The 27,717-nt window shown below is 36.8% G+C and overlaps 3 protein-coding genes across 3 annotated transcripts in view; 2 read left to right on the forward strand and 1 right to left on the reverse strand.

The window, feature by feature from the left end:
* The first annotated feature begins 16,537 nt into the window (after positions 1-16,537).
* LOC117629900 lies at positions 16,538-17,075 on the forward strand. The gene is made up of 2 exons (XM_034362560.1): positions 16,538-16,712; positions 16,825-17,075. The coding sequence occupies exons 1-2, from the start codon at positions 16,590-16,592 to the stop codon at positions 16,921-16,923; spliced, it is 222 nt and encodes a 73-aa protein (XP_034218451.1). The 5' UTR covers positions 16,538-16,589; the 3' UTR covers positions 16,924-17,075.
* A 207-nt stretch (positions 17,076-17,282) lies between these two features.
* Positions 17,283-24,713, reverse strand: LOC117629898 (DNA (cytosine-5)-methyltransferase CMT3-like). The gene is made up of 21 exons (XM_034362558.1): positions 24,344-24,713; positions 23,258-23,292; positions 22,990-23,083; positions 22,231-22,338; positions 21,978-22,094; positions 21,795-21,894; positions 21,447-21,697; positions 21,149-21,214; positions 20,799-21,065; positions 20,219-20,277; positions 20,022-20,088; positions 19,583-19,912; positions 19,433-19,501; positions 19,277-19,363; positions 19,099-19,186; positions 18,446-18,558; positions 18,236-18,340; positions 18,108-18,151; positions 17,936-18,005; positions 17,738-17,841; positions 17,283-17,646 (listed from the first exon to the last, which is right to left on the reverse strand). Exons 1-21 carry the CDS (start codon positions 24,608-24,610, stop codon positions 17,475-17,477), a joined length of 2,613 nt encoding a protein of 870 aa, XP_034218449.1. The 5' UTR covers positions 24,611-24,713; the 3' UTR covers positions 17,283-17,474.
* Positions 24,714-27,525: 2,812 nt separating this feature from the next.
* LOC117632983 (cell division control protein 48 homolog C-like) overlaps positions 27,526-27,717 on the forward strand; it is a 12,644-nt gene continuing 12,452 nt past the window's right edge. Inside the window, exon 1 of the mRNA XM_034366638.1 lies at positions 27,526-27,558. Within this exon, the coding sequence (XP_034222529.1) occupies positions 27,526-27,558 (33 nt within the window). The remainder of the gene's footprint in view (positions 27,559-27,717) is intronic.

Consider the following 27,717-nt stretch of genomic DNA (forward strand, 5'->3'; position numbering starts at 1 on the left):
AATTGGAATGATTCTAATTCTTGACTTTCCCCATATTTACTAACACATAAATATATTAACAACTATAAGTGATATAAGGGAAAATTTAAAGTCATATTAAGGCGTACACAAGAATATAAAATAACTAGAATATAAAGTATGGATAACAAAATCCTCCCACTTGCTAATATCAATCCAATACCTGTTTTACAATAACAAAATGTGTTAGAAACCAAAAAATGGGAAATGGTTTACGGCAAATCAGCATTATGTTCAATGAAAAAACTAAAATTCATGCACGCAATATAATGTAAGTAACCATACCGCCTCTGAATCTAAAGCTTCTGGCGAAGCATTGTGACCAGGGAGTCAATCTGGTGCACTCGGATTGGTACTGTTCTTCCCAGACTTATATGGAACTCTCTACCCAAAGCAACCTGTTCAAGCTTGTGCTCATCCTTGAGCAAAATCTCAAGAGGGAGGTCAACGTCGACAGCATGGGCACCGGGCACCAGAGAAGCTAGTTTGTTCAAAAATAAGGCCATCTCTTTCCTTGGTGCTGGTGTGCAAGTATACAATTAATCAAGGGTCTAGAGGCTCTAAGCTCAAAGTCATGGCATTTGCTAATGGAATTATATTGATTGCAATTAGTAGTTACCAAAGGAATTGGGGCTGTTGAGCAGTGACAGTCTGACAGAGGAGAGCTCGATTATTCGGAGCTGATCAGCTCTGGAGGCGGCGGTGGAAAGAGAAGGAAATATATAAAATATTATTAAAATGTATAGCCGAGCGGCTATACTCTTTAAATATTATTATTTGTTCACACCGTATAGCCGTGCGGCTATACTGATTGAATATTAATTTTTTATTTAACTAGTATAGCCGCTCGGCTATACTCTTTAAATATATTTTCCATTAAATACGGTTCGGCTATACGATATAAATATTATTATCTATTTCAGAGGTATAGCCGTGCGGCTAGACTCGTGAAATATTAATTTTCATTCCGGAAGTATAGCCGCGCGGCTAGACCCTTTGAATATTATTGTGTATTCAGGAAGTATAGCCGGCCGGCTATACTCGTTAATTATTTAAGAAGTATAGCCGTTCGGCTATACGCTTTAAATATATTTTTTTTATTTAAAGCGTATAGCCACGTTATACTTCTTGAATGAATACATATGAAAGCACTGACTTTGGCTATAAACCTAAAACTATATAAAGGAATCAGTTCTTAAATTTAATTGGCGGTTAGGAAACAGAGTGTGAGCTTGAACAGAGCAAGGGGGAGAGACGAAGAGGATGGGAGGTCTCAGACTCGGACTTTCTCAAAACAAAATCAAAATCAAAACCAAAGTGGAAGACAGACTGTATTGCTGGGATTCGATAGACAGTTGTTTCCAATTCTGGGATTTTGTTTAGAGTGTATAGCTTGAATTCTGCCTCTTTCTCTTGACTTGACTTGCATCTGTTATGAGACTTCCTCTTTCTCTTTCTCTTTCTCTGGCCCAACGCGGATGGGGTCAGTTCGGTTTCTCCGCGGGTTTAAGGCCAACAGTGAACCGAACCACACCGTGTTTCTTCAATGGTGCGGTCTGCAGTTCAGGGACAAGATCGATCCATTCGTCCTCACCCCTATTTTTTCATAATCGTTTGGCATCCTTCATGAAGCCTTTATCTAGATATGAAAATGACCATGACATAGATGCTTCTTTGGAAAAAGAAAAAGAAAAGCTCACGGCTGATTTTCAGGTTATTTGGAATTAGTTATTTTCTTACTTTTGCTCCCTTTCAAAATCCATGTTTTCACTTGCATATGCATGTTTTTACTCACTCCTGCGTTAAGTATCCTAATATTTGAGTTATGTCCGTAGTTTGTCAATGTCATTGTATGTGTATGTATATAGTGCAGTTAGTCTTTTTGGAAAATTTGGGACTTGAACTATTTCAATTGACCAAATATTGATAGCGACTCTAAAGTTCATGAGCAAATTGGCAAAACAGCCTTGTTTATAAAATCTGTCAAGATGATGAGTGTTATTATGTTGCATTCTTCTGCAGAAAGCAGTTCAAGAGGATCCGCCTTCGTTAAAAAGACAAGGATTCTCTGCAATTCCTGATGTGAAATGGGCAGATGTTGGTGATGATGCTTTGAGGCACGAACTTGATCTTCATATAGTCAATCGTATTAAGTATCCTGAGATCTATGAGGTAACCAGTATCTGCACTTTACTTTTTATGTTTTTCCCCTATGTGTGTCTGTGTGTGTGTTTGTGGAAGAAAGCTGATTTGTGCCTTGGAATGGTTTGTGTTTTCAGGAATTTGAAATGAAGCTATGACGCAGCACAAGCAACAAAGGTTTCAAGCGAAACCTTGGGTAACAATAAATCTGGATTCCACCAGAAATTAAGAGGAATTCTCTTGGGATAATTTTATTAAAATCTGAGATAATCAGAAACGTCAGACAAACCTGTCTAAATACACAACTCTCAACCCTTGAACTGCTAGAGGAGTTATTACATTAAAACTGAAAAACAGAATTTATTCGGAGAATTAACTACGAAACTTTGAATGCAGTTTTGGAAGGCCAAACGACATCAGAATACCAAAATCCAACGTACATCAAAGCAAAGTAGTGAGTTTGACTCGTGGCGTCGTTCCCTTTCCGAAATGGTACTTTGCGTCCTAATCGGAGCTCGGACAACAAATCTGCAAATTCCCGCTACGTCCTTTTTCTAGCTCAACCGCGATAAAATCTGTCATCTGCTCTACATCAAGCTAGAGACAGGTTTTCTGCTCTATGGTCCTCTAGGGTGCGGTAAAACATTGATCGCCAAGGCTGTTGCTAATGAGGTAGGAGCTAACTTCATTCACATTAAGGTTTGTGTTATTTTTGTTTTGTCCCCTGGAAAATAAACATTTCAATCAACGTATGTTCTTAAATAATTTGACAAAATCTGTTTGATTTCGCATGGCCTTTGGTAATTGGTTAGGGCCCTGAACTTCTGAATAAAAAGTGGGGAGAAAGTGAGAAGGCAGTTCGAACATTGTTCAGCCGTGCAAGGGCGTGCACACCATGCATACTTTTCTTTGATGAGGTTTGTGGTTCTATCTTCTCCACAGTTGTTCTTCCTGCTATCCCCCTTATAGATTTCCATCATTGGATCTGCACCCTTTCTTAATACATAAAGCTGTCTGTTGTTGGGCATGGCGAGTTGTTTTGTGGAAAAAGTGTCCTACAAATCATATATATCTCGTTTAAAGGTCTTCTCTGTGAATTCTTGGCATGCAGGTGGATGCTTTGACAACAAAGCGAGGACAAGAAGGAGGGCAGAGTGTTGAGCTGCTATATATTGAACCAGGTAAAATAATCTGAAAACGCAGGTTTTCGACCGTTCAAGTTCATCCATTCTATAAACATTCGCGCACACAATCACTCATCTATTGTTCATCTATGAAGAAAATCAACTGACTACTGCTTAAAATTGCAGTTACTTGTAGAGTTAGTCGGTGGAGACCAGTGGAAGGGTGTAATTGTCACTGGTGCCGCTAATAGGTAAAACTCCTTGTCCATATTCTTCTTCAGTTTTCATGACCATGATGATGATGATGATGATGATTATGCATTTCTGCATCTCTGAATTTTCCTACATGTTGTTGTGTGTTTGGCAGACCGGATAAAATTTACCCACAAAAGCTAGCTACACAGAAAATCCACTCCTAAAAAGCTTTGATCTTTGAAGAGGTTTCGTTGAAGACTGAAGACTTGGTTCAAATGGCAAGGAAACTTATGAAGCGTTCAGTAAAGAAAGAATCGCTTTTCAAGATCCTGCTTGGTGACGTCTCTAAGCATCTGGTAACATCTTCGCCTTCTTTTTTCACTTTTCACGATCAAGTTTTTACAGTCTTGAACCGGATGCATGATTGCATGTTTTCTTTCTGTGTTTTTTTGGGTTCATACTTCAAGATTGATTGAAAATTTGAGTGAATGGTTAATAGTTAATACCCCGTTCATGGATCATGTTTGGGTCGACTTCTTTTTAATTATATTGGTCAATCCTGAATAAAATCATGTTTGGCTTAACGATATTAGGTTCTTGTGTACACAAGTATAGGTCCAATTCCAGCATGTTTTCCGGAAGCAAATGTTGTTATGGATGTTCTTGTAAAGTCAATTTTGATATTCGGAATGTAGGGATCCCAAAAATCAGATCCCAAATGATCATCGTTGTAATTCTCTATTTGCTTTCAGGAAAGAAAAAAAGTAAGGATATATTCACAACTATAAGTAATACATCTTTTACTACTAATTCAATATTTTAATTATGAATTAATGGCATGTTACTTATCAGTATTGGAATTCCAATTCATGCTTCTCGTGTACTTACTAATGCACGAGTATTGGAATTATTCTAGTTCTTGACTTTCTCCGTGTTCACTAACACATAAATATATCCAAAATCTTAACATAGTAAGGAAACAAAATTCTAAGTGAGGACTCACCGACATTATTTTAATTCTTATTTGGCCCTAAGACTACCGACTCTTATTTCGGGAAGCAGGGGAAAGGGTATTTGGAGAGGGCTTCAAAAAGGAAACCAAGATGTTATATTGTCCATAGAGAATAGTAATAGCAGAAATATGGAGAGGTGTTCATAGCACCAAAAAGATGAAACATAAGCTACCAGTGTGTGTGGCATGGAAGCTGTCCATAGAGCATAGCAATTAATTAGAGAAATTGTGTGATTTGATTGGGACTCTAAATTATCAAAGATAAAAAGAAGGCATAAAGTGTCAAAATCTATAGTTATCATATATCACAGTGTCAAAAGAAAAAGTGAAATTTTCCTTTTTTGGGTCAATTATCCTTAATTTATCATCAGCGCCCTTGACTTAGAGTTAGAGAGCACTGCTCTTCCTTCCCTCTTCTTCCCATGTGTGTCATTCAACTCTTAAAAATTGGACCCTTCTCTGGGAGAGTAACCTTTTGCTTTTGGCAAGTAGCATTTTGACAATTGAACTGGGCTAAAATGGGGCCTGCTGATTCCAAAATCAAGCAGAGCTGCTGCACTAGTGCAATTTTCCTTTTTGTTGGGTTATTTTCTTGCTGGCTATGAATCTATATATTTAAGCAACAATCATAGAATGGTTAACTATTCAAAATATTATAAAATTTTGAGATATTAGTTATATATTTATTCTTAGCATTAATGACATAGATAAATCCTACATCATTTAATTTTTTTAAATAAACTACAAAAAAATTCAAAAAATGACAGTTGGCCCTATTGAATTTAATTTTAATTATTAAATTATTTTAATGCCCCATTGAATGTTTGGGGTTTTTTTATGAGGTTTTGGGGTTAGACTTGTTTTAAGAAATCGATGGCAGTTTTGTAATTTATAAGAAGTTAAAAGTTTTTTTGTTATGTTGTAAATAGACTTTGGGTGTGTTTTTAAAGTCCATTTTATATAAGGTTATTTTATAATTTGGGCCCCTACATTGAATATAATAGAGAATCTTCCTACAAATTTCGTGGTTATATTAAGAATTCAAATTATTAATTAAGTGAGGACAATATGGTAAATTTATACTTTTTTATATTAAAAAATTAAAATTACAAACAAAATCAGATAATGGGACACAAATACCCATTTTATCTTTCTTAATTCAAAAAAGAAAAGTAAAAATAAATTTTTTTTTTTTTAAATCCCAATTAGCATAGAGGCTAGCTGGTAATAATAAAGACAATAATACCTATAATTAATTATAGAAAGTAGTTACAAAACATGATTACAAGGCCTGAGACCACATAGATGACAGAGGCAGTACATTTGAACCAGAGAGGAAATGGGATTGTAATGCAAATGAAGAAGGCCGTGATTCCAAAAAAGACCCCAAAAGAATGGAAGAGCTCAATTGTTATTCTTGGACAGTTGTTGTTGTGAATAAATTTGCTTACCATGATGCAAGCAAAGGAAAACAGGACCGCGAGTCCGAGAAATCGAAAGGTTAAAGGGAGCTGGTTGGAGTGAAGTTGGACGGGTGTGAGAGCCATGGCAACGGCTGTTGACAAGCAATACGCCACAATAATCTTTGCCCAATCTAAGTTTTGGTACTTAGTTGGCTTAGGCCTAGCTGCTGGTGCTGGTACAGATGGTTGTGGTTCGGCTTCGGGGGCAGCTGAAGTACTTTCTGGGTCATCAAAAACATCATCATGGTGATGATCAAAACTGTGGCTAATAATGAGTATTATTTTCTGGAGGAATACCTTTAGAGACTGATAATAAGAAGAAGAAGAATCAGTGGAAGTATTTCTCATTTTTCTGCAATGGCTGTGGGATATTGTAGGTACAGAGAGGGAAGGACTTTATATAGCTGGGGGATATTGTATGCTTGGGGATAATACGTCCCTTTGGTTCTTTTTGTTTGGTTCTTGGGGGCTAGTCTCCCTCTATTTTGTTTGGTTCTTGGGGGCTAAAGTACACGCAAACCAATGACGCCATGTAGTTTGTTTCATTCTTGCTTTTAGTCAATGCTGATGAGCATCTGGAACACATATGATATCTATCCTCATGTTTCCATTGGCCAATAATCATGTGGGCAATGGATCTTGTAGACTCGGCTTGGCTTGGCTTCAATTACGTCTTATAGATTCTTTGACACTTTGTCCGCACCGGCAGGTCCGGCACTCGTCTCTCTATTTTCTTTCTTGTTTCTGTTTTTTTTTTCTTTTGGGTTTAGGGATTAGGTAAATGCTCAGCACCAGATTCCAGAATATTGTCTCTTTTTCTTCATTCTTTTGTTTTTGGTGACTGCGCAGCTCTAGATTATTTATTAGGGAGATTCACTATTATACTCAATACAGGAGCCCAAATTATTTTATTTTAAAAAAAAAACTATATAAAATGGACTTTAGAAACACACCTAAAACTCATTTACAACATAACTAAAAGGCTTATAATTTCTTTTAAATACAAAACTACCATTGATTTCTTAAAACAAACTCAACCCCAAAACCTCATTAAAAAAAGCCCAAAACACTCAATAGGGCATCAAAGTAATTTAATAATGAAAATTAAATTCAATACGGTCCGCTATTATTTTTTGGGTTTTTTTTTGGGTTTGTTTATAGAAATTAAATTGTGTATGGTTTATTTATAGTTTTAGTGCTAAGAATGGGTATAGAACTAAATATCTCTATTTATTATGGGTCCTTTTCATCCATAATCATGCTCTCTATTTTTTAGTTAAATTTGAGCTTAAAATATATAAAAGTTATTTTAGGAGCTCTCTATAAAATTTAAACTCTAAGCATGCTCTCAAGTTTAGGGAGTCAAAAATGCTATAACTATTTTTTAATTGGTCCATCTCTATTAAAAAATAATATAAAAAATAGTTAGCATTAATTTAAGGTTTGAAATACTCATTAAATAAAGTAGTATTAAATTATAGGGAGCCACTAGGAGTCTTTTCTCTCTCCTCAGATTTAGGAACTCCTAGAGGTCTCCCTATTTTAGGAGATTGGGAGCATGGTTGGAGTTGTATTTTTCTAATTCCTCCCTAAAATTTGTCTAAGGAGGTGGTTTAAGGAGCCAATTGTAGATGATCTTATTATGTTTCGTTTAGGAACTGGTCGTGAGGGTCGCCAAGAGACTTGAGCGTCCCTTTTGGCTTCTTTAGAGCATCCACAATTGGCTTCTTAGTGGGGAGAGGGGGTGTACAGCCACTTTTACATTCCCTTTACACCTCCGGGGGTTGTAAATGTGATTTTTGCTCCAATGAGGAAGATGTAAATCTAAATATGTATATTTGATTTTATTGTCTTAATTTGTTTTTGTGTTAACTTTATAAAATTAATTTTGTGTGTGTTAGGTTTATTTTATTTTTTTTCAAACAAATAGACCTAAAAATATTTAAATTCGGAGAAGATATGATTCTACTCATTTTGTTGATCACAAAAGATAGGAAAGCACAATAAATAAATAAAAACCAATATTTGAGAGTAAAGAAGAATTGTGAGTGAAGAAGAATTGTGATTTTATGAACAAAAAGGTGGGTATATATAGAAAAATCTGAATTTTTCTTGTCCTTTAGATTATTGTATCTGTTGAATTTTGCTAAAATAATATAGTTGTTGGTTTGTCAATGTGAAAATTGCACCCTTGGAGATGACATCGAAGGAACTATAATTGACGCCGCCCCACATATAAACTTTTGCTGTAAAGTAATTGTAGGTCCAGCAATTTATTCACAATTAATTATTTGTTTTTCTCCTCTCTCTTGTCTTTTATTTTTTTGTTTTCCTTATTTTGTATGACAAGCATTTAAAAACTCTCTTCCCTTCTTAATTTAGAAAGAGTGCTGCTAAACGAACTCTAAAATTAACTGAGTACACCCTAGTACCAAACTATTTATTGAATTACTAATTTACTCTAATATAAAATGACCAAAAAGGATATATTGAATTGTGAAACAAATGTAATTTTAATAAGTACACCATATTCTAAAAAAATAAGAAGTACACCCTACTCACCATATTCAACCACATTGAACTTCTTTTTTAGGTTTGTTTGTTAACAATAATAATAATAATAATAATAAAATGAATGATTAGGGAGGGACCAACCATAAAGCCAAGTTGGATTAACAGATGTGTCCAGCGATGGGTAAGTTAAGAATGGATCTTGTACTATGAGACACCTATCACAATGTTTGTCTGATTCATATAGAATTGCATAATTAATGACCATGATGATATTTCTTCTGAAAACTTTTCAAACAGAAGAAAAACTATGAGTCCTAGACTCGTTACTCCGCATACAAAAAAAGGTTCCAGTCAACCATTTGCATTTGATTCTGAATTTGAATGAGGTTCCAGCCAACCAAGGCCAACAACGCTGCAAATTTAAAGGCGACACTACAGTGTGATTCCCAGTTACTCCACTTCACACTGCATTTCAATCCTTGGCCACCAAATGAACATGCTTATACTTGTTCTCAACTTTAAATCTGGCGCTTGAATTGATCTGGCACCAAACAAGTAATATGATTAAAAATAATAATGTAAAGGTGGAGCCAAGATCAATAGATACCATTTAATTGAAAGTACTAAATAAAAATTGGATAGGCAAACCTTGTGATCAAGCAGATCATTGTATCACTGAGTTTGGCTTCATCATCTATTATGTCCGATTCTTCAATAGCCTTCAGAACAAGTTTTTTTCCAGTTTCCTCATCTTCAGGACTCGATCATTCTGCACCAATGCATACAAAAAGCATATTTGAGTGTGTGTGTGTGTGTGTGTGTGTGTGTGTGTGTATACAAACAAAGCTGTTTCAAGTTTTTAAAATGGTGTATTAGGATGTAATGTGGGTATTTTTGGTAGTTAAATAGGGTAAACTTAGTTAATTTTATATTTAGATTTAAATATTATGGTGTACTTAGATAATATGGTGTACTCAATTAATTTTAGAGTTCGTTTAGCAGCACTCTTTAGAAAATAGGTTGAAAATTATTCTAAAACTAAACTTACGCAACCACGTATAAAAACCCTCTCCCCATACTAACTTGGCGAAAAAGAAAACAAAACAAAAACAATCCAAGATTAATTACAAGTCCTTAACCAATCATTAACCGACTCAAATCCCTGATTAAGAATATATAAAAGAACTGACTTTGGCTATAACCCTAAACTATATAACGGAATCAATTCTTAAATTTAATTGGCGGTTAGGAAACAGAGTGAGCTTGAACAGAGTGGGGGGAGAGACGAAGAGGAGGGGAGGTCTCAGACTCGGACTTTCTAAGAACAAAATCAAAACCAAAGTGGAAGGCAGACTGTATTGCTGGGATTCGATAGACAGTTGTTTCGAATTCTGGGATTTTGTTTAGAGTGTGTAGCTTGAATTCTGCCTCTTTCTCTTGACTTAACTTGCATCTGTTATGAGACTTCCTCTTTCTCTTTCTCTCTCTCTGGCCAAACGTGGATGGGGTCAGTTCGGTGTCTCCGCTGGTTTAAGGCCAACAGTGAACCGAACCACACTGTGTTTCTTCAACGGTGCGGTCTGCAGTTCAGGGACAAGATCGATCCATTCGTCCTCACCCCTACTTTTTCATAATCCTATGGCATCCTTCATGAAGCCTTTATGTAGAAATGAAATGACCATGACATAGATGCTTCTTTGGAAAAAGAAAAAGAAAAGCTCACGGCTGATTTTCAGGTTATTTGGAATTAGTTATTTTCTTACTTTTGCTCCCTTTCAAAATGCTTGTTTTCACTTGCATATGCATGTTTTTACTCACTCCTCCGTAAGTATCCTAATATTTGAGTTATTTCCGTAGTTTATCAATGTCATTGTATGTGCATGTATATAGTGCAGTTAGTCTCCTTTGTTTATAAAGGAATCTGTCAATTTGTTCTCTGAACTTTAGGGTCACTGTCAATTTGTCCCTAAACTAATTTTTTTGAAAATTTGGGAGTTGAACTATTTCAATTGGCCAAATATTGATAGCGACTCTAAAGTTCATGAGCAAATTGGCAAAACAGCCTTGTTTATAAAATCTGTCAAGATGATGAGCGCTATTATGCGGCATTCTTCTGCAGAAAGCAGTTCAAGAGGATCCGCCTTCGTTATAAAGACAATGATTCTCTGCAATTCCTGATGTCAAATGGGCAGATATTGGTGTGGATGCTTTGAGGCACGAACTTAATCTTCATATAGTCAATCGTATTAAGTATCCTGAGATCTGCACTTTACTTTTTATGTTTTTCTCAAATCTCTTACTCTGCCTCTCTCTATATCTCCCCTATGCGTGTGTATGTGTGTGTGTGTGTGTGTGGAAGAAAGCTGATTTGTGCCTTGGAATGGTTCGTAATTCAGGAATTTGGAATGAAGCTAGAGACAGGTTTTCTGCTCTATGGGCCTCCAGGGTGCGGTAAAGCATTGATAGCGAAGGCTACTGCTAATGAGGCAGGAGTTCACTTCATTCACATTAAGGTCTAAAATGACAGGACCCGACCCAATTTCCGCTTTGGAGTTCGAGCCAAGTCCTGTGCGTGTCCGACACCTGGCGAATGTCGGGCACAAAAAGACCCTTTTACCCTTCTCGTAACAAATTCTCTTTAAAATTTCCCTTAGACTTCTGCCGAAAATTCGGCAGAGTCTCCCCTGTATTTTGACCAATCCCAAAATTTTTCACCTGTTAAACAATCAATAAATTCACACCAACTGCCAGAATATCTCAAATAACCAATCTTAACTCTAGTTTCTCAGTTTTAACTAGATATCAGAGCATTTTTCTAAATTTTTCAGGTTTTCAAGGGTTTTCTACAAAACTCTACTTTACGTGGTGACGCGGAAACTTTGAATGGCCCGGTGGTGGATCCCGTGCACTTCTACGGCCTGGGAGCGAAAAACAGATTGAAAAATGTGAGTGGACAAAAATAAGGTTCTTAGAAACAACTTTATAACCATAATAACCCCCATTGTAAAAATAGTTAAATAAAACTGAATACGTACTCTCCATTTAAAGCATACTAAACTCAAGGCATTCTATATATAAATCATATTCAAGCTCGAAAAGTTTCGCACAAAAGCATTGAAATCAAAGCTTGTATAAAACACTGAAATCAAACTTGTATAAAAGCTCTGTGCTCAAACCTTGCATAACTGAACAAATATATATAAAGGTATCAATACCTGAAAAATCAGAGAAGCTGATATAGAATAATTGAAAGTCATAATTAAATAAGATAAAACCCAAAATCCTTTGAAAATACCACCTATTTGTACCCCTGTCATATCCGTCAATTCCCCTGGCAGGTCTCGGGCGCCACGCAGTCTACCCGAGCCGCAAACTGGCGAAATCAGGGGACTATGATCAGCCTGTCCCGCCGGCAGATTCCTCGATGACACCAAATCAGCTCGAGTCGCTCTGGCAGGATGCAGGGGACCGTAGTCAGCCTGATCCGCAATCCTGGCAGGTCTCGGGGACACAGAGTCAGCCGAGCCGCAATCCTGGCAGGTCTCGGGACACCAAGTCTGCCGAGCCGCAAATCCTGGCACTCACGGTCCGAGCGTCCCCGAAACTCGTGAGGCAAAGTCAAGTGCACTGACATAAACTGAAATCGGACTGGATGTCCGTAGACATCGGTCCAACTCTGGGTAATCACCAAAGAAAATGGGTACGAGGTGGTTTTAAAATAAATTCCTTTAGAAAAATCTGATTAATAACTGAAATCTCAAATTGTGCTGCTATTTCATCTGCCATAAGCCTCAAACTCTGTTTTCTATAACTCTTTAGCATGTGTAAGTAAGCAGCACAAAACTATGGAACTATTTCTGTACTAATCATGCTCGGAAACATAATAAAGCTTACTCAAGATCAAATAAAGAAATTTATTCAAATAAACTCATTTATAAAAACTCATTTATATAAAATCAATATAAAATCACTTATGAAATCTTATTTATAGAAATCTTCTATATAACTCATTTATATAAAATAATTCATGAAAGAAAGTCCACTCACAGATGGTCCGAGCTAATTTGACCCTTCGAAGGTCCCGGCTGCGGGTCGACCGGACCTCTGGTGCCTGATTATCCATAAATAATAAATCAATAATTTGCTGAATAAAAAGAATTAAATTAAACACCCTGCCCCCGGCTCCTAGAAATACGTGCATTCAAATCCAAGTTACTCCTGAGCCCACATTAACTTTTTAGACTCTTAGATCAGTTTTGGAAGACCCGACGCTTAATTAGGCGATAAGCTGTCCGATCGGCCGACCCGGGACCCCGGCGGGTCCACGGCCTCCGATGGCCAATCTAGGCTTCTCTAAAGGTTCCTCATAGAGAAGGAACCATGTTCGCGAATTTGGTCCGAAACGGACGGTCGGATTAGCCAAAATCGCGTTATCGCTTAAAATCCAAACCCTAGCTCCAGGGTTCGCGATTCCGGAGTATCCGGGACTCCGATTCGCAATCCGTCGAATCCTACACGATCCTGAATCGTGTAGACCGACATATCTGAAATTAAGCGCGATCCGAAGATTTGACGATACTGCACCCACGGATCGCGCGATATGGAAAATCTGTTCGGGGCTCAAACGGACTCCGAATCGAGATACGCGAAATCCTACGCGCTCGTGACGACACGAGGGTCACAAAACTGCACAGAATTACTTCACCACCCTCGCCCACGCGCCCCAGCACGCGCGGGCAGATTTGGGTGTCTTAAGCGATTTCGGGTGGCCGAAAAATCTCGGAACCAAGACTCCAAACTCCTACTCTAGGTAAAACACCCCATTTGGAGTCACTTTTGTTCTTGGACATACCCCAAAAAGTGACCAGAAACAGTAGTTTTTGGCGGCCGAAGTTTTGGCCAGAATTCAAGTCGAAAATTGATCGCTTTAGAGCTAAAATCGATCGAAACCCATATATCCATCAGCTAGAACGTGAAAAATAGCTGAGAAACCATACCTTACTCGATCGATTTGATGGAGAATTGAAGGAGAAAATTGAGCTGGAAGTTCCGGTGGATTCGGACGAACATCCGTCGGAAAACATGGTTTTCCGATCAGTTCCGAGCGGCCCAAGGGTGGAGGTCGGTCGGAAAAGGTAGGGGACTCGATGGCGGTTCCAACGCCACCGGTTCCGTGGCCAGGGGTGCTCGGAGGAGGCGCCAGCGAGCTCTGGAAGGCGGCGGCCGTTTTCTGCGCGAGAAGAGAGAGCTGCTGGGTTTTTATAGATCCAACTTCGAAATATTTACGGTTATACCACTGAGACTCTTTTGACCATAACTCTTTCGTTACAACTCCGATTCGGGCCCACTCCGTGTCTACGGACTCCTTTCGCCATGCTCTACGCAAGGGCACAAGCGGAATTCCCAAATTCTTTCTCGGTTAAAAAGTCAAATTTTCTCTCATTAAAATAATGCAAGGGCAAAATTGTTTCCATACTTTTTAGATATTTTCTTTCTTTTTAGATATTTTGTTTTTGGTTATTACATAAAATATCGGTGATATCGGAAATATCGATAGTTCAAAAATACGAAAATTTCGATGAAAATATCGGGATATTATCGATATCGATAAAAATTGAATAAAAACCACGAAAATTGTAAGAAAAACTTGGAAATTTTTATTGAAACTTTGGAGGATGCTTATTTAGTCAATTATCTATTAGTTTATCACAAAAAATTGGAAGGAAATGCATTGCATGATGGATTTAACTAATTTAAGTTGATTATATAGCGAGCTGACAAACACTGTGAGTGTAGAAAATATGTAGTAATTAATGAAAGAAGATTAAACACCCCACAATCATTTATATATAATGATTTACTACAATATTTTACATTTTATACATTGCATGGTAAGATACATAAATGACTTAGTACCACATAGAGTTCCTATGAGGTTGAATGGTGGGGTGAATGAGTAAGTTGAAACGTGGTGAGTAGTTGAAAAGTTGAAACTTGAAAACCAGCTCGCAAGTAGTGTATTATATATATTAGATTACATAAATTATAATCACAAACTGATGACCAGTGTGGTGGTTAAGAGGCTGCAATTTTCGGAAGGGGGCTGGGTTCAAGCCCCAGCGTGCGCAGAGGGTGAGTGAGTTTACATGTTTAATTTTTGAAAGTTCATATCGCGATATTATCGATAATATCGCGATATATTGACCATTTAAAGCAGGGTATTGAACGAAAAATATCTCGTCCGTCCAAAAAAGCGATTATTTCGCCGATATTTCGGCGAAAATATCGATAGTTAATACGTTAAGGTTTGTGTTATGTTGTTTTGTCCAGTGGAAAATAAATATTTCAATCAACGTATGTTTTTGCATATTTGACAAAATCTGTTTGATTTCGCATGGCCTTTGGTAAATGGTTAGGGCCCCGAACTTCTGAATAAAAATTGGGGAGAAAGTGAGAAGGCAGTTCGGACATTGTTTAGTCGTGCAAGGGCGTTCACACCATGCATACTTTTCTTTGATGAGGTTTGTGGTTCTGTCTTCTCCACAGTTGTTCTTCCTGCTGCTATCCCCTTTATAGATTTCCATAATTTGTTTTGCAAATATTAATAATAATATCATGATTATGCTGCATCCGTTCTCAATACATTAACCTGTTGGACATGGTAGATATTTTTGTCGACGAAGTGCCCTACAAAATCATCTCTTTTCAAGTTTCTCTCTGTGAATTATTGGCAGGTGACCGAGGGGAACAAGGAGTAGAGAGTGTTGAGATTCTATTGAACCAACCAGGTAAACCAATCTGGAAAAAGGCAGGCTTTGACCGGTTCGAAGTTCATCCATCTACAATGCACACACTCACTCATATGTTATTCATCCATGTATAAAATCAACTGAGTACTGCTTACAATTGCAGTTACTTGTAGAGTTGGACAGTGGAGAGAAGCGGAAGGGTGTAATTCTAATTGGTGCCACTAATCGGTAAACCTCATTGTTCATTCTTCTTCAGTTTTAATGATGATTATGATTATACATTTCCTACAAATTGACGTGTTTGGCAGACTGGATCTAATGGACCCTGCCGTTTTACGACCCGGAAGATTTGGTAAGCATATGTATGTCCCCCTGCCCAATAAAGATGAGCGTGGCTTCATCTTAAAAGCTCTTGCAAGCAACAAGCCTATGGATTCCAGTGTTAATCTAAGTGAGATTGGACAAAGAACCGCTTGTGAAAAATTTACTAGAGCTGATCTTGCTGCACTGTTTGGGCTATACTTGAATACATATGTTATGCTTTTTATTATATAGCAATTGATTATGGAGAAGAATTGGAAGGATTTAGTTTTGTGATTGGGATTTTCTGACATATCTGTTCATCAATCTACTGATGCAAGATGCATGAAGCTGCTATGGCTGCTGTTGAAGAGAAACTAACGTCACTTGCGAGTTGGGGTTCATCTCCATGCATAATCAAACAAACTCACTTTGAGCAAGCACTGACTAAAATCACACCCTCTCTAAGCGACAAGGTATATGTATATATATATATATATGGATCAATTTTGTCATTGTTTTATATGTATATCCTTGAAGAAATAATTCTTTCTTATTTTAATTCTTATTTGGCCCTAAGACCAAGACTTGAAACTCTTTAAGATTCCGTTTTCCATTGCTTCTCTGGTGCAGGATTTGCAAGACTCTGAGAATTTCCGAAAGCAGCAGGGCAAATGGACTTCAAAAAGGAAAGCAAGAAAAGGAGAACATGTTTGTCAAGAATGTCCTTACCGATTTTTCTTTTATTTTTATTTAACTAGCTTTATTTTAAGGTTTTTATTTTTTTAATCAATGTAATCTTCCCTTTAAACTCAAATTTGATATTCGGAAATCGAAGGATCATCGTTACAATTCTCTTTTTGCTTTGAGGAAATAAATAATAATAAAAAGCGAGCTACATTTGGGCCCTCTATCCGAAAAGCCCATTATTTGACCCTGAAAAATCTAAAAAGCCCATTGTTTTTTTTCCAATTCTTCTACCTTCGCAGTTGAGTTAAGAAGAAAAAAGAGAGTAAACGCATAGACACAAGTGAAATTCGAAAGCGAGAGAGAGAGAGAGAAAAAGGAGACGATGAAAGACTCGGACTCTGAAATCTCCTCCATGAAACCCAGCAACAATAATAATGCTGCCAAGCTCACAAAGCCTCCTTTCGTACCAGCCAAAGACGACACCAAACCTGTGCTTCAAGACCCAGTCAGTTCTCTCTCTCTCTCTCTCTCTCTACACAATACAAACATAAAGGTTATTCTTTTCTGGGTTTGGTTTTTATTAATTGGACTTTTTTTTTGCTTTTTGTTGTTGGTAGATACTGAGGTCTGATCCGATTGAGACAGAGGAAGCTGTGCTTCGGTTGCCTCCATTTCCTATTAACAGATCAAAAAATCCTCAACCCAAAATGAGTTGAGCTGTTGTTACTCGACTCTTATGTAGAATGAAATTGTACTTTCATGGAGAATGAATGATGAATGTTGAATGATGTTAAGTTTTTTTTTCTTCTTTTTAATGTAAAATCTCTGGGTGAAAAAGCTCTTCTTAATTCCAGTGTTAATTGCCATTTAATTTTTGTTGGGCAAAACCCAGAGTTTTTTTTTTAAATACATGTTGATTTTGAATCTTCGTTGGGTGGCATTATTAAATATGTATGTAAAGCAAAACTCTATGTTCATATTGTTTTTGTTCTTATACTGATTGATTTCGACACGAAAAAGAAAAAAGGAAAATTGATGAATTAACAAACGGCAACCAAAAGTACAACCAGAGGAATTTATGCATTGAGCTTGAGTTTCATTATAATGGTGCACAATCAATATATGCTTTGGGTACTTTTACAATTTTTTTTAGCATAACAATGACGAACACTTGAAATTCATTTGACATAATAATGTTCCCCGTTGTGGAACAAATAATAATCCACCCTCATCAAATCTTTAACAAATCAAGTTATTACAACAATAATCAAGCATCATCTTCGGATGATGCAGAATGAATCTGACACTGAATATTGGGGAATTTTTCCGGCAATGGAAACACGGGGTCAACACCAGCAGAACCTTTCAAAGCAAGACCTAGCGCATAGCCCAATGCACGTGCAACTGGAACGGCAACGGCATTGCCAACTTGAATGTATCTGAAACAATGCAACCATGAAGAGATAAGACCACCTGTAGATTTTGATATAACAAGAGATGACAGAACTGAAGTATAAAAATATAGGGTACCTCTCCTTGACAGGGCCACAAAGTTTGTAGTAATCTGGGAAACCTTGAAGTCTTGCATTTTCACGAATTGACAATACCCTGTCTTGAACAGGATGCAAAATTGCCTGTAAAAAAGTAAAGGAAAATGTGTTTAACTCGTTGTCTTTTCTGATTTTTGTCTGAAAACATTTATCTTTTTGTATGTAAGTATGCATATACCTGGTTATGGGGCTCAGCTCTAGTAACAACTGTTGGTACGGTTTCATCCCACCATAAACGGGCAAAAGGTCTGCATAATTTGACAGAGTTGCAATAGAAGATTTCAAAATTTATGTTGAGTGATTGAACCATGCAACCCAAACACAAAACAAAAAAAGGTACTAAAACTTACTTTGATGAAGACCCCTTCACAAAACTCATAGCGTAATCAGGGACCTATCAGTACAATGTCATGAGTGAGATTCACATAGTAAAGTTGCAGGAAAACAAAAGAACCAGCAGAGAAAGATGTGTTTTTACCAAAGGTTTCCCGGACTTCAAATACACTCTTTCTACATCAGGATCCCACTCAACCTTGTTATCAACACGCACACGAACACCGGGTAGATCTCTGAAGTTTGCACCCTAGTTCATAAAATATTAAACTTATAAGCTGACATCAAGATTGCAGGATTTTATCAATGACAAAGGAATGCAAGCCAACATGCATTTAATTGTAAAGAAAGGAACCTTTCTCTTCGGGATTTCACAAACACGTGCATAATCATCTGCATTCAACTCTAGGGGACGGTGATCGTAAAGCGTCTTGTGTAATGATTCATCCTTTGAAGACCCCAGCAAATCTGTATCAAGAGCAACAATCAAACAGAAATTATAGTTTTCCCAACAAACACATAACTCTTACCAAATATATTTTTAAGAATCTACTGCTACTTCATTACAAGCATATGTGTGACCATTAACCATTTTAGCAATGGCTGAAACATGCAAGGCTTATATTTAACTGAATGAGACATATTGAGTTGTTTATTTTCCTGATTTAATTAACTTCTATATACAGTATTTAATCACGCAGATGTAATCGGCTGAGTTCAGTTTCTGTATTACTCAGTATCAAAGTAACAATACAATCAGACAACAGCAATTAGCTCATTCCATTTTCACATTGTTACAATATCAAAGTGTCCAGCATCCTTCGAACAGGCCAGCAAACCCAAAGGAAAACAAAACACAGAGGCCCATATTGTCATAACTCCAATAAGCTACACATCATGCGACCAAAGCAAAAAAACAACAGGGAAGTAGGTACATGAAGTTGAACTCAACAAGTGTGTTTCAAATCAATGACATATCAAATGTTCAAAACCAATGCAGCATCTTACATTCTTTGCTTAGTCTGATAAACCTCTGAAATTCTGTCTGGGGAGGCCCTGCATATGGCATCTCATCCCGGTTTTCACTATTCTCAACCTACATACAAACAGGGTAGATAAATATACATTGAGAAAGGTAGAAAAACAAAGTAAACCACACCCAACAGTAACAATTAGAAGACTTTACAGCAGGAAGGTCAGATATTGCATCCTCCAACAAAAGCTTTCTTTCTAATTGAACCGGGCCACCTTCATCATAAGCAACAGTGTTCCCCTGCATTTATTACAAATTGTTTAATACAAAACGACCATAAACAACATAGAACTTAAGCACTTATCATACCTCAAATTGCGTGGGAATAACACCCCTTACAACAACATCATGTGTAGGAAGTGGGTACTGAGGCAACCTCTGCAAAAATCAAGCAATTCATTAGGCCATGAGATAAAACCAGCACATTATTAGTAAAAGTTAATACTTCAACTAATATACCTCAGTAGGACGGGCCCCCCACATAAACATACGCATACGAAACTGGGGAAGCCCATATGCACCTGCTGCCATCATTCCCATCCTAGCTTGATAGTTCATACCAACAAGACGTCCCAAGGCATAACGTCCAAGGAGTCCCTCAGAAAATTTTACAATATCAACCACATTTTCCATCAAAACGAATTTTGGGTTAAGGTACTGTACGAAATCCATGAAAACAATCAATTGTTTATTTTTCTCATCTTCTAACGGTTGTTGTGTGTTCCTAAATCTGTTGAAACCACTAATTCCTTGGCAAGGGGGCCCCCCACACACCACATCAACATCACCCTACATGAAGAATGTCCAGAACAATATTAAATGAAGCGTCAATGACAATAATTTATATTTAAATTCTGCAAATTCTAAATTTAAGGTTAGGGGAAAATTAAAAACTTACGGGTAAAGGAAATGCTTTTGATGCATAACGTTGAGAAACAAAGTCTCCTATAGCCTTCCTACAATGCCTGCTTGACAGAAAGATATGCATTGCAATGCTTTAGGACACAGCTAAACATGCCAGAAGGTATCACATACATGCTCACAAACAGGTGGCAGATATTAATACTACAAGCATAATTCAAGATAGTTGCATACCCCAGTCCATCAATTGGCTCCCAGGTGTCTTCGTCATCCCCATACCCCTTCCAACGGATCTGTGTAATACATCAGAAAGCAAATAATATTATCTAGTGAAAAACTAATTGCTTGGTTATCTGCAATTTTCTTATAAATCTGAAAGGCACACGGAAGCAGAGATTGCATTGTTAAAGGGTACACACAGTAGCAACATATGAAACACAGTTTTGTATTCCCATTTAAGATATATCCATTAATGAAGACCTTCTAACATACTTACGATGGAAAATTTCGAGCATCTTTGTTATCAGTGAACAGCTTGTACTTTTAGGATTATCTTTCCATTTTCCATATCATACAATGAAACCCGTGCCGTTTCAGTGTCAATAAGTTTTTTTTCATGAGAGAGAGAGAGAGAGAGAGAGAGAGAGAGAGAGAGAGAATTGAACCCACACTTTACGCCTCGTGTTTGTATAAAGGCCAAGCAGAGACTATGAACTTGAGGATTAAACCATAACTGAAAAGCTTCAATCACTTATAAACAACTGCTCCTATGGCAAAAAACAAAATAACATAAGACTACAAATTATTTCCATACCTTAAAGTACAATCCTCTCTTGTTTGTCTTGTTGGGGTCACCATAACATACTTCTAGTACGTAATCAACTTCAAATTCAGGATCATCACTATCATTCTCATCATTTCCACTATCACCATCTTCTTCTTCCTCCTCTTCGTCTTCCGTTTCAAAAAAGTCAAACTGATCATTCTCTGAGTCCTTGGTCTCAACCAAGTTAAAATAAAAGCAAAGTTTTCTCCACTCCTTCAGCAATGAGAGAAAATCTTCGGCGGATTCATTTCTAACCTGTTATGGTATGTGAATTAGACAAGTTAAGAGTGCAAAGCACCACATCAAAAGGAGGGAAAAAGTAAGCTACAAACACATACCTCTGTCTCTGGGTGGTTAAGCTTGAGACTTTGGCAAGCATACTCATTTACGTCAACAGCCCATCTCTAAAAGATTTAAACAAGAAATTAAAGATATTAACGAGAAATTATAAACGGATGGATGGAATTAATATTTTGCATACATTTTGTAGATTCTCATTTGCTAATAATGTGGCAACTTAAACTTTGTCAACCTCATCTAACAAGTTGAGTTATATTCAGCTATCGAATCTCCATGATTATTGGTGAACTAATGTTGAAAATTTTAGAAGACATTAATCAAGGAAATTGGACTTACTGTAACCAGATTTACATTAGACAATTGTGCACCAAGGCACAACCCAGTTGACATTGCTCCACAACCAGAATATAGGTCAAGCAATGTGACTTCTGGTTTGCCACACTCTCTAACAGGGCAGAGTTGGGCAACTTTGGAATTAACCTGACAAGCTTTGTCCACATCAGCACCTTCGGAGTTAACCTCACAAGCTCGGTCCACATCAGCCTCACTAGAAATTGTTGAGTCATCACTTCCCGTCTGTATATTTTCTGAAATTTTAACAGAAAACAACATGTGAACACAGATATGCCTTGCAAATGAAATAGAGACCAATTCATCGACATCAAACAAAAGGAGGATGATAACCTTCTGGCAAGTTCATGAAAGTTGAATAAGGTAACAAATATGTTGTGTCACAAAAGTACTTGCATGTCGAAATTAATTTGCTCTTTTCATTTTGATCAACCTGGGAAAATACAGTGATTAATTCTTATTGGACTAATATGAACAACAACAAAAAATGGATGATTGTGGAAACTTAAACCATACATTTAAAGACAATCTAACAATATTGAGTTTTTCAACAAGACAATCGAGAGGGTTGACATCTTGAATCTCTGATAAAAATACACGCCTCTTATCAATTGTAGCACACTCTTTTATGACCTACAAGAAAGCCCAAAAAAAAAAATTAATGTTATAATTTAGCACACAATAAATAGCTTCTTATTGTTCAACATAAAGAAATAAAAAACTCATTTGAAAAGAGAATCATGAAGAGGATTCTTTTGGAATATCTTACAGTGTCTGGTGATCTATAGTACCATTGTGCAGTAAAATATAATGTCCCATCAATCGCCTCAAACATTTCCACGATCTTACAAACGTAGGGTTCGTTTCCATCCCCTGCCTAAACATAAAAATGAATACAAAAAGTCGTCAATTCATGAATAGGCAAGTATACAAAAGCATTTAAGGCCCAATTTCCCAGGAAATGTTTCTAGTTCACTCTCGAACAATGCAGCATAGTACAAAATCTAACAATTTGTCAATTTCAATCATAGTGCATATGAATCTTATCACACACACATACATATATATACCATTTGCACTGTTGGAATTAATTTGTAAAAGGTTGGTATTGCTACCTAGCCATGCAATAATCGCACCCATCAAACAAATGGCATCCTGACAAAAACTTTGAGTTTCTTAGGTGAAAACACAGGCAAGCACCCCAAAAAAAAAAAAGGTTCAAGTATATCAGTGCACAAAAAGAACCAAATCTGAGCCTTTGTCATCAGTCATCTTATTGTTTTCAAACGAGTACCCAAACATGATATTTCCGATAAACAGAAAACAGTCATGACAATAACCAAATGGATAACTAATTGTTACTTTGATTATACAATCAACAATATGGAGCACAATCAACAAGGTGAATGTGTCCATATTATTAATGAAAAACAGAGGCAGGAATATTTCACAAAAGTACAAATACAAGAAAATAATAATAATAATAATAATAATAATAATAATAATAATAATAATAATGCAAACTCACTTGTACATGAGCATCATCATACAGATCAAATATGTTTCGTCCATCAACCTCTGCCTTTATGTAATGGCCACGAGCCTGAATTGCATCTTCATCTCTGTTTCAAAGATATCAAAATATGAAATACCAAAGATACAAAATGAAAAGCATATAGGTAGCAATGAAATACTGACAAGGGGCTTTTAAAAGTGAAAAGAAATATCTTTGAGAAAAATGAAAAAAATAATGATGTACAAAAAGACACAAACTTGAAATAGAATAAAAAACTTACTGGTTTGAGTTGTTTGGCCCAGACACCTGCTTCATCTACAACAATACCAAGAACACTGTTAAAAGTAAATAACAGCATAAAATCCAAATGCCCTTGGGATTAGCCCAAGTGGCATGGGTGGGTGCAAAAGTGAATTTAGGACTTGGCTAGGTCAGCTCCAGCAGGCCTAATAATACTTTGGTAACACCTATAAGGTATTCTAATTTACCGAACTCTAGTGCATCATACATATTCACATTGAAGCACTGAGTACCCCATAACCTAAAAAGTGTCCAATAACAATTTTGTTCATCACACTTAAAAACGAAAATATTAAATTAGTAATCCCAATGATTCATGCATCTGCAACTAGAAGCACTGCCAAGCTCCAAATAGAGCTAAAACTGATTTTCTGACAGCCGAACACTTAATTAAAAATATAAAACCCACTGTTCGAGCTTTTCGGCAATAATCGATTCGTCCCAGTGGAAAAAAAACACATACCAATTAAAATTCAATAAGTCACAAAAATGCAAATAAAGAAAACACCTTTGATCTCTCTCCTAAACCTTCCCCTTTAATTTCTTCAATCCAGACTACCTTCAATCCAAAAATGCAGGGAATTTGTTCAATGTCTCGGAGCTGTAATCTTCCTATTAATGATTGTAACGGCTTTTGTTTCTACAAAACTCTAATGAGCCATAGATTTGGAATCCTTTCCTCCTTTCCTCCAAATAGAGCCTAAGGGTTCAGAAAATGGGCAAACAATAGGTATCAATCAAGCTAACGTATTGTTGCTCTGGAGTACAGAAATGTTTCAGAAAAGGCATTTCTTGGAGCATTCGATTTCTTACTACGACCATCTCATGAGTCACTTACCACAAATTGTCTGTCTTTACTGAACTAAGCCTAAATATATTGTTCTTATTGAAGTTTTAACAAAAATTACTAATCAATTTAAGTAAACTTATACTAACGTTTAAACTTACAAAGACTTATAACACAGTTTCCTAGAAACTTACATTATTTGAACTAATATGTTTGTCGTTTTCAAGAAAAATAACAAAACCTCTCAAGAATCCAAAAACTAGTAAGAAAATCTTTCACCTTTCCCAGGTACCGTTTTGGCCACCTCTTTCGAGCCTCTGTATCTTTCACCGGTTTGCCAAGAAACTTGGCTTCAGGCTCCTCTCCATCTTTGACGGCGACCGCTTTACCCTTGAGCTTCCTCGGCGGAGAAGCAGTTTTTTCCATACTCTCTGCGACCTCTTTTTTAGCTATCGGCTCCTCAGTACGCTTCAGCTTATTGGCTGAAGCGGAATTGGATGGAGGAGCTTCAGAGGGCGAAGACTTGCTCTTGCGCTTGCCGGCCATTGTCGGTACGGCGGAGAGAGAAATTGAATGGCCGAGAAAGATATAAATGGAAGGGAGATAAATAGTTTGGTGGAGAGAGAAAGAGGGCAATAGGGTTTGTTTAGGGTGTAAGTGATTAGGATTTATATTGTGGGCCGCGAAATTTTGAAGCGCAAATTTTGGAGTGCGAGGCGTGGGCGGGAAAGCGGAAATTTTCGTAAAGAGGATTTGAATTTTGACGTGACGGTCGGAACGTTGGGACTTTTGGGTATGTTTGGTTGCGTGGAGGACTTTTTGGTGATTTCGGGTTTCATTTTAACTTTATTTTCTTTTTTATTTGTGATTCAATGAATCAATAAGTGTGTGGATATGTCTAAAAATAAATTAAAAGCATCATGATGAATATACAATGCATATGTGATAAAGTGTGTGACTTAAAGGTACCCGGTGTGTGCAAGAGGCTTGTATCTCTCAAGTGTGTAAGGAATTTGTTTCTCAAGTACTTAAGAGTATTTACTCCTGCACTGAAAGTCTTAAATTCAATTTTTCTCAACATCGCTTGTATAAATATAAATTACATAGTATAAATTGAAGTAGGGTTCTTTGCGCTTTACCCTTGAGCTTCCTCTCCATACTTTCTTTTAATTAATTTATCCTCCAACTGTAAATAAAAAATAATAAAAATTATTAAATCTACCTTTAGTATTGAATACGTATCAATTTCATTCAAGATCACTCTGAATAAAGTCAAGTACATTCTACTCCTATGTATTCCATTTAACATTATTGTTCTTCGTATGTATTCCATTTAACATTATTGTATTGTTTTAATAATTGAAATAATATATAATAGAAAATTGTAACTGTTTGTTATTTGATAAATATTTGATTATGTAAGTACAACTTATTTTTATGAATAAATTTTTTTATCGTCTTTGCAAGCTCCCTTTCCGCTGCACTTGATATCGTCTTCGGAAGCCCAAGACGAAAGGTTATTGGCCAACTCTAAAGCTTAGAGCATTTCCACCAGTTGACTCTTGCCATGGCAAGATTAGCCCTAGGGCAGGCACTATTCACGTGAATAGTGCCTGCCCTAGTCCCCTCCAGCAAAATGTGTTTCCAGCAGTTAGGGGCTTGCCATGGCAATTACTATTCATTTTTTTGTTTTTTTCACAATTTTGTTTACTTAAATAATTAATTTGGTTAATATTTTCGGATAAGATTTTTGGGTTCCTACGTGTTAATACTATTCATCTCGGATAAGATTTTCGGTTTCAAATTTCAGATAAATTTCAAATTTCAGATACATTTCAAAATTCAAATTTCAGATAAATTCAAAATGTCAAATTTCAGATACATTTCGGAATTCAAATTTTAGATAAATTTGAAATTTGAAATTTCATTTGAATTTCAAATTTCAGATAAGATTTTCACCCTCTAAGATTGCGCCACGTGTCATATCTATCTGTGTTCATTTTTCTATAAAATCAGAATTTCAGCTCATACCTCCCACACCAATTCTTCTCTACATTTCCATTTCTCAAATTTTAGCTTTCATTCTCCATTCTCAATGGCAGACGTGGAAGAGGTTTTGGAGAGGCAAGAGAGAAAAACTAGAGAGAGAATGCGTAGACGAGCTGCAAGCAAAAGGGCGCAGAGAGAACTAGATGAGCAACTTGGCATAGCAGTTGCTTTGCTGGAGGAAGAAAAGCAGGCTCGCCGTGGTTCACGAGAAGGCCGTGGCCCAAATGTGGACAGACATAGACATTCCCGGGGTAAGAATCTTATGGAAGATTATTTTATCCCACAATCTCTGTACTCTAATGTTGATTTTCGAAGGAGATATAGAATGCAACCTCATTTGTTCCAAAAAATCATGCATGATATTTGCAATTATGATGAATATTTTGTTCAAAAGAGAAATTGTCTTACAAGTCGGTCCGGTTGGAATAATTTGGAATCTCTTACAAGTCTTCACCACCTCCCAACAATGGGTATGGTTGAAACTTTTTTTTCCTTGGCCGGTAGCACCAAACCACATTTGTGCTTGTATAATCTATAAAAAAAAAATGAAATGGAAATGCAAGACAATTTTTAAAATATTGGCAATGCAACATGTAAAAAAAAAACTAATGGAAATTAAAGAAATAATAAAAAAATGCAACATGTATTAAAAAAAAAAAAAGACATATTAACAAAATATATAAATTGCAAGAAACATTTAAATAAAAATTAATATGACATAGAAATTAATAGAAGAAAAATGACAAATAATTTACCTCATTGCTAAGATTTTCTCCGCTTCGTTGGTTGTCAATCGCTTTTGCTAAAGCATTTCTCCATTTCCCCAACTCTTTATTAAGAACTTTCCACCTACTGGATAATGCCATTTCTGTACGTGTAGAACCAATTGCCTTTTCACAAAATTCTTGATAAATTTTTTTCCACATATGAGAAAATTTAATCTCATTGCCCGTTACTGGACAATGACTAACTTGGACCCAAGCCTCACACAAGCTAACATCTTCCATCATGCTCCATGCCCCTCCATTTTCATTAGAAGAACCCATAATATGCTAGAAAAAAATTACAACTTCAAAGTGAAAAAATATTGAATAGAAAGTGAAAAAATTTTGAGGAGAAAATGAAGAATAGTAGAAGGAGAAGAAAATATATGAGGATTTGGTGTTAAAAGTGAAGAGTATTGGTTGGTATTTATACACAAAAAATTCTGTAATTTTTGTGTATTTTAAAAAAAAAAATTCGATTTTTTTTCATTTTTTTTTTGGCAGAAAAATTGGCTGCCGTCGGATTGAAGGAAAAATTCCAATCGGAGCGACCAGATTGCGCCACGTGTCAAGGAGCCGTTGCGGTTACTGTAGCGCGGGTTTGAAATTTTTTTAAACGTTGGCGCTTGAATTTTCAGGGCTGACGCCATGCTGGCGTCAGCTATTTTGTCCTGGACTTCGGTTTGGACCTCGGGCCATTTCCGCCTTCGGGCCTGCCCGTTTTGCTGGCCCCCACCGTCGCCCGGGCTGGCCCTGTGCTGCTGGACTCTATTTTTGGCCCCAAACCCCCCCCAGCCCGAGTAACCCAGCACTGCTGGAGTTGCTCTTAGCAAAAACCCA

This window comes from Prunus dulcis, chromosome 6 (assembly GCF_902201215.1).
Source record: "Prunus dulcis chromosome 6, ALMONDv2, whole genome shotgun sequence".
NCBI classification, from domain to species: Eukaryota; Viridiplantae; Streptophyta; class Magnoliopsida; order Rosales; family Rosaceae; genus Prunus; species Prunus dulcis.

What these genes read in the sequence shown, in the direction of transcription:
- LOC117629898 (XM_034362558.1), bottom strand. Translation starts at nt 24,610, where the DNA reads ATGGCCGGCAAGCGCAAGAGCAAGTCTTCGCCCTCTGAAGCTCCTCCA. An exon ending in TTGTTAGATTGTCTTTAAAT is followed by an intron (nt 21,895 to 21,977) that starts GTATGGTTTAAG and finishes GTATTTTCCCAG; the next exon opens with GTTGATCAAAATGAAAAGAG. An exon ending in CAAAAGCATTTCCTTTACCC is followed by an intron (nt 19,913 to 20,021) that starts GTAAGTTTTTAA and finishes TTCTTCATGTAG; the next exon opens with GGTGATGTTGATGTGGTGTG.
- LOC117629900 (XM_034362560.1), top strand. Translation starts at nt 16,590, where the DNA reads ATGAAAGACTCGGACTCTGAAATCTCCTCCATGAAACCCAGCAACAAT. An exon ending in AACCTGTGCTTCAAGACCCA is followed by an intron (nt 16,713 to 16,824) that starts GTCAGTTCTCTC and finishes TGTTGTTGGTAG; the next exon opens with ATACTGAGGTCTGATCCGAT.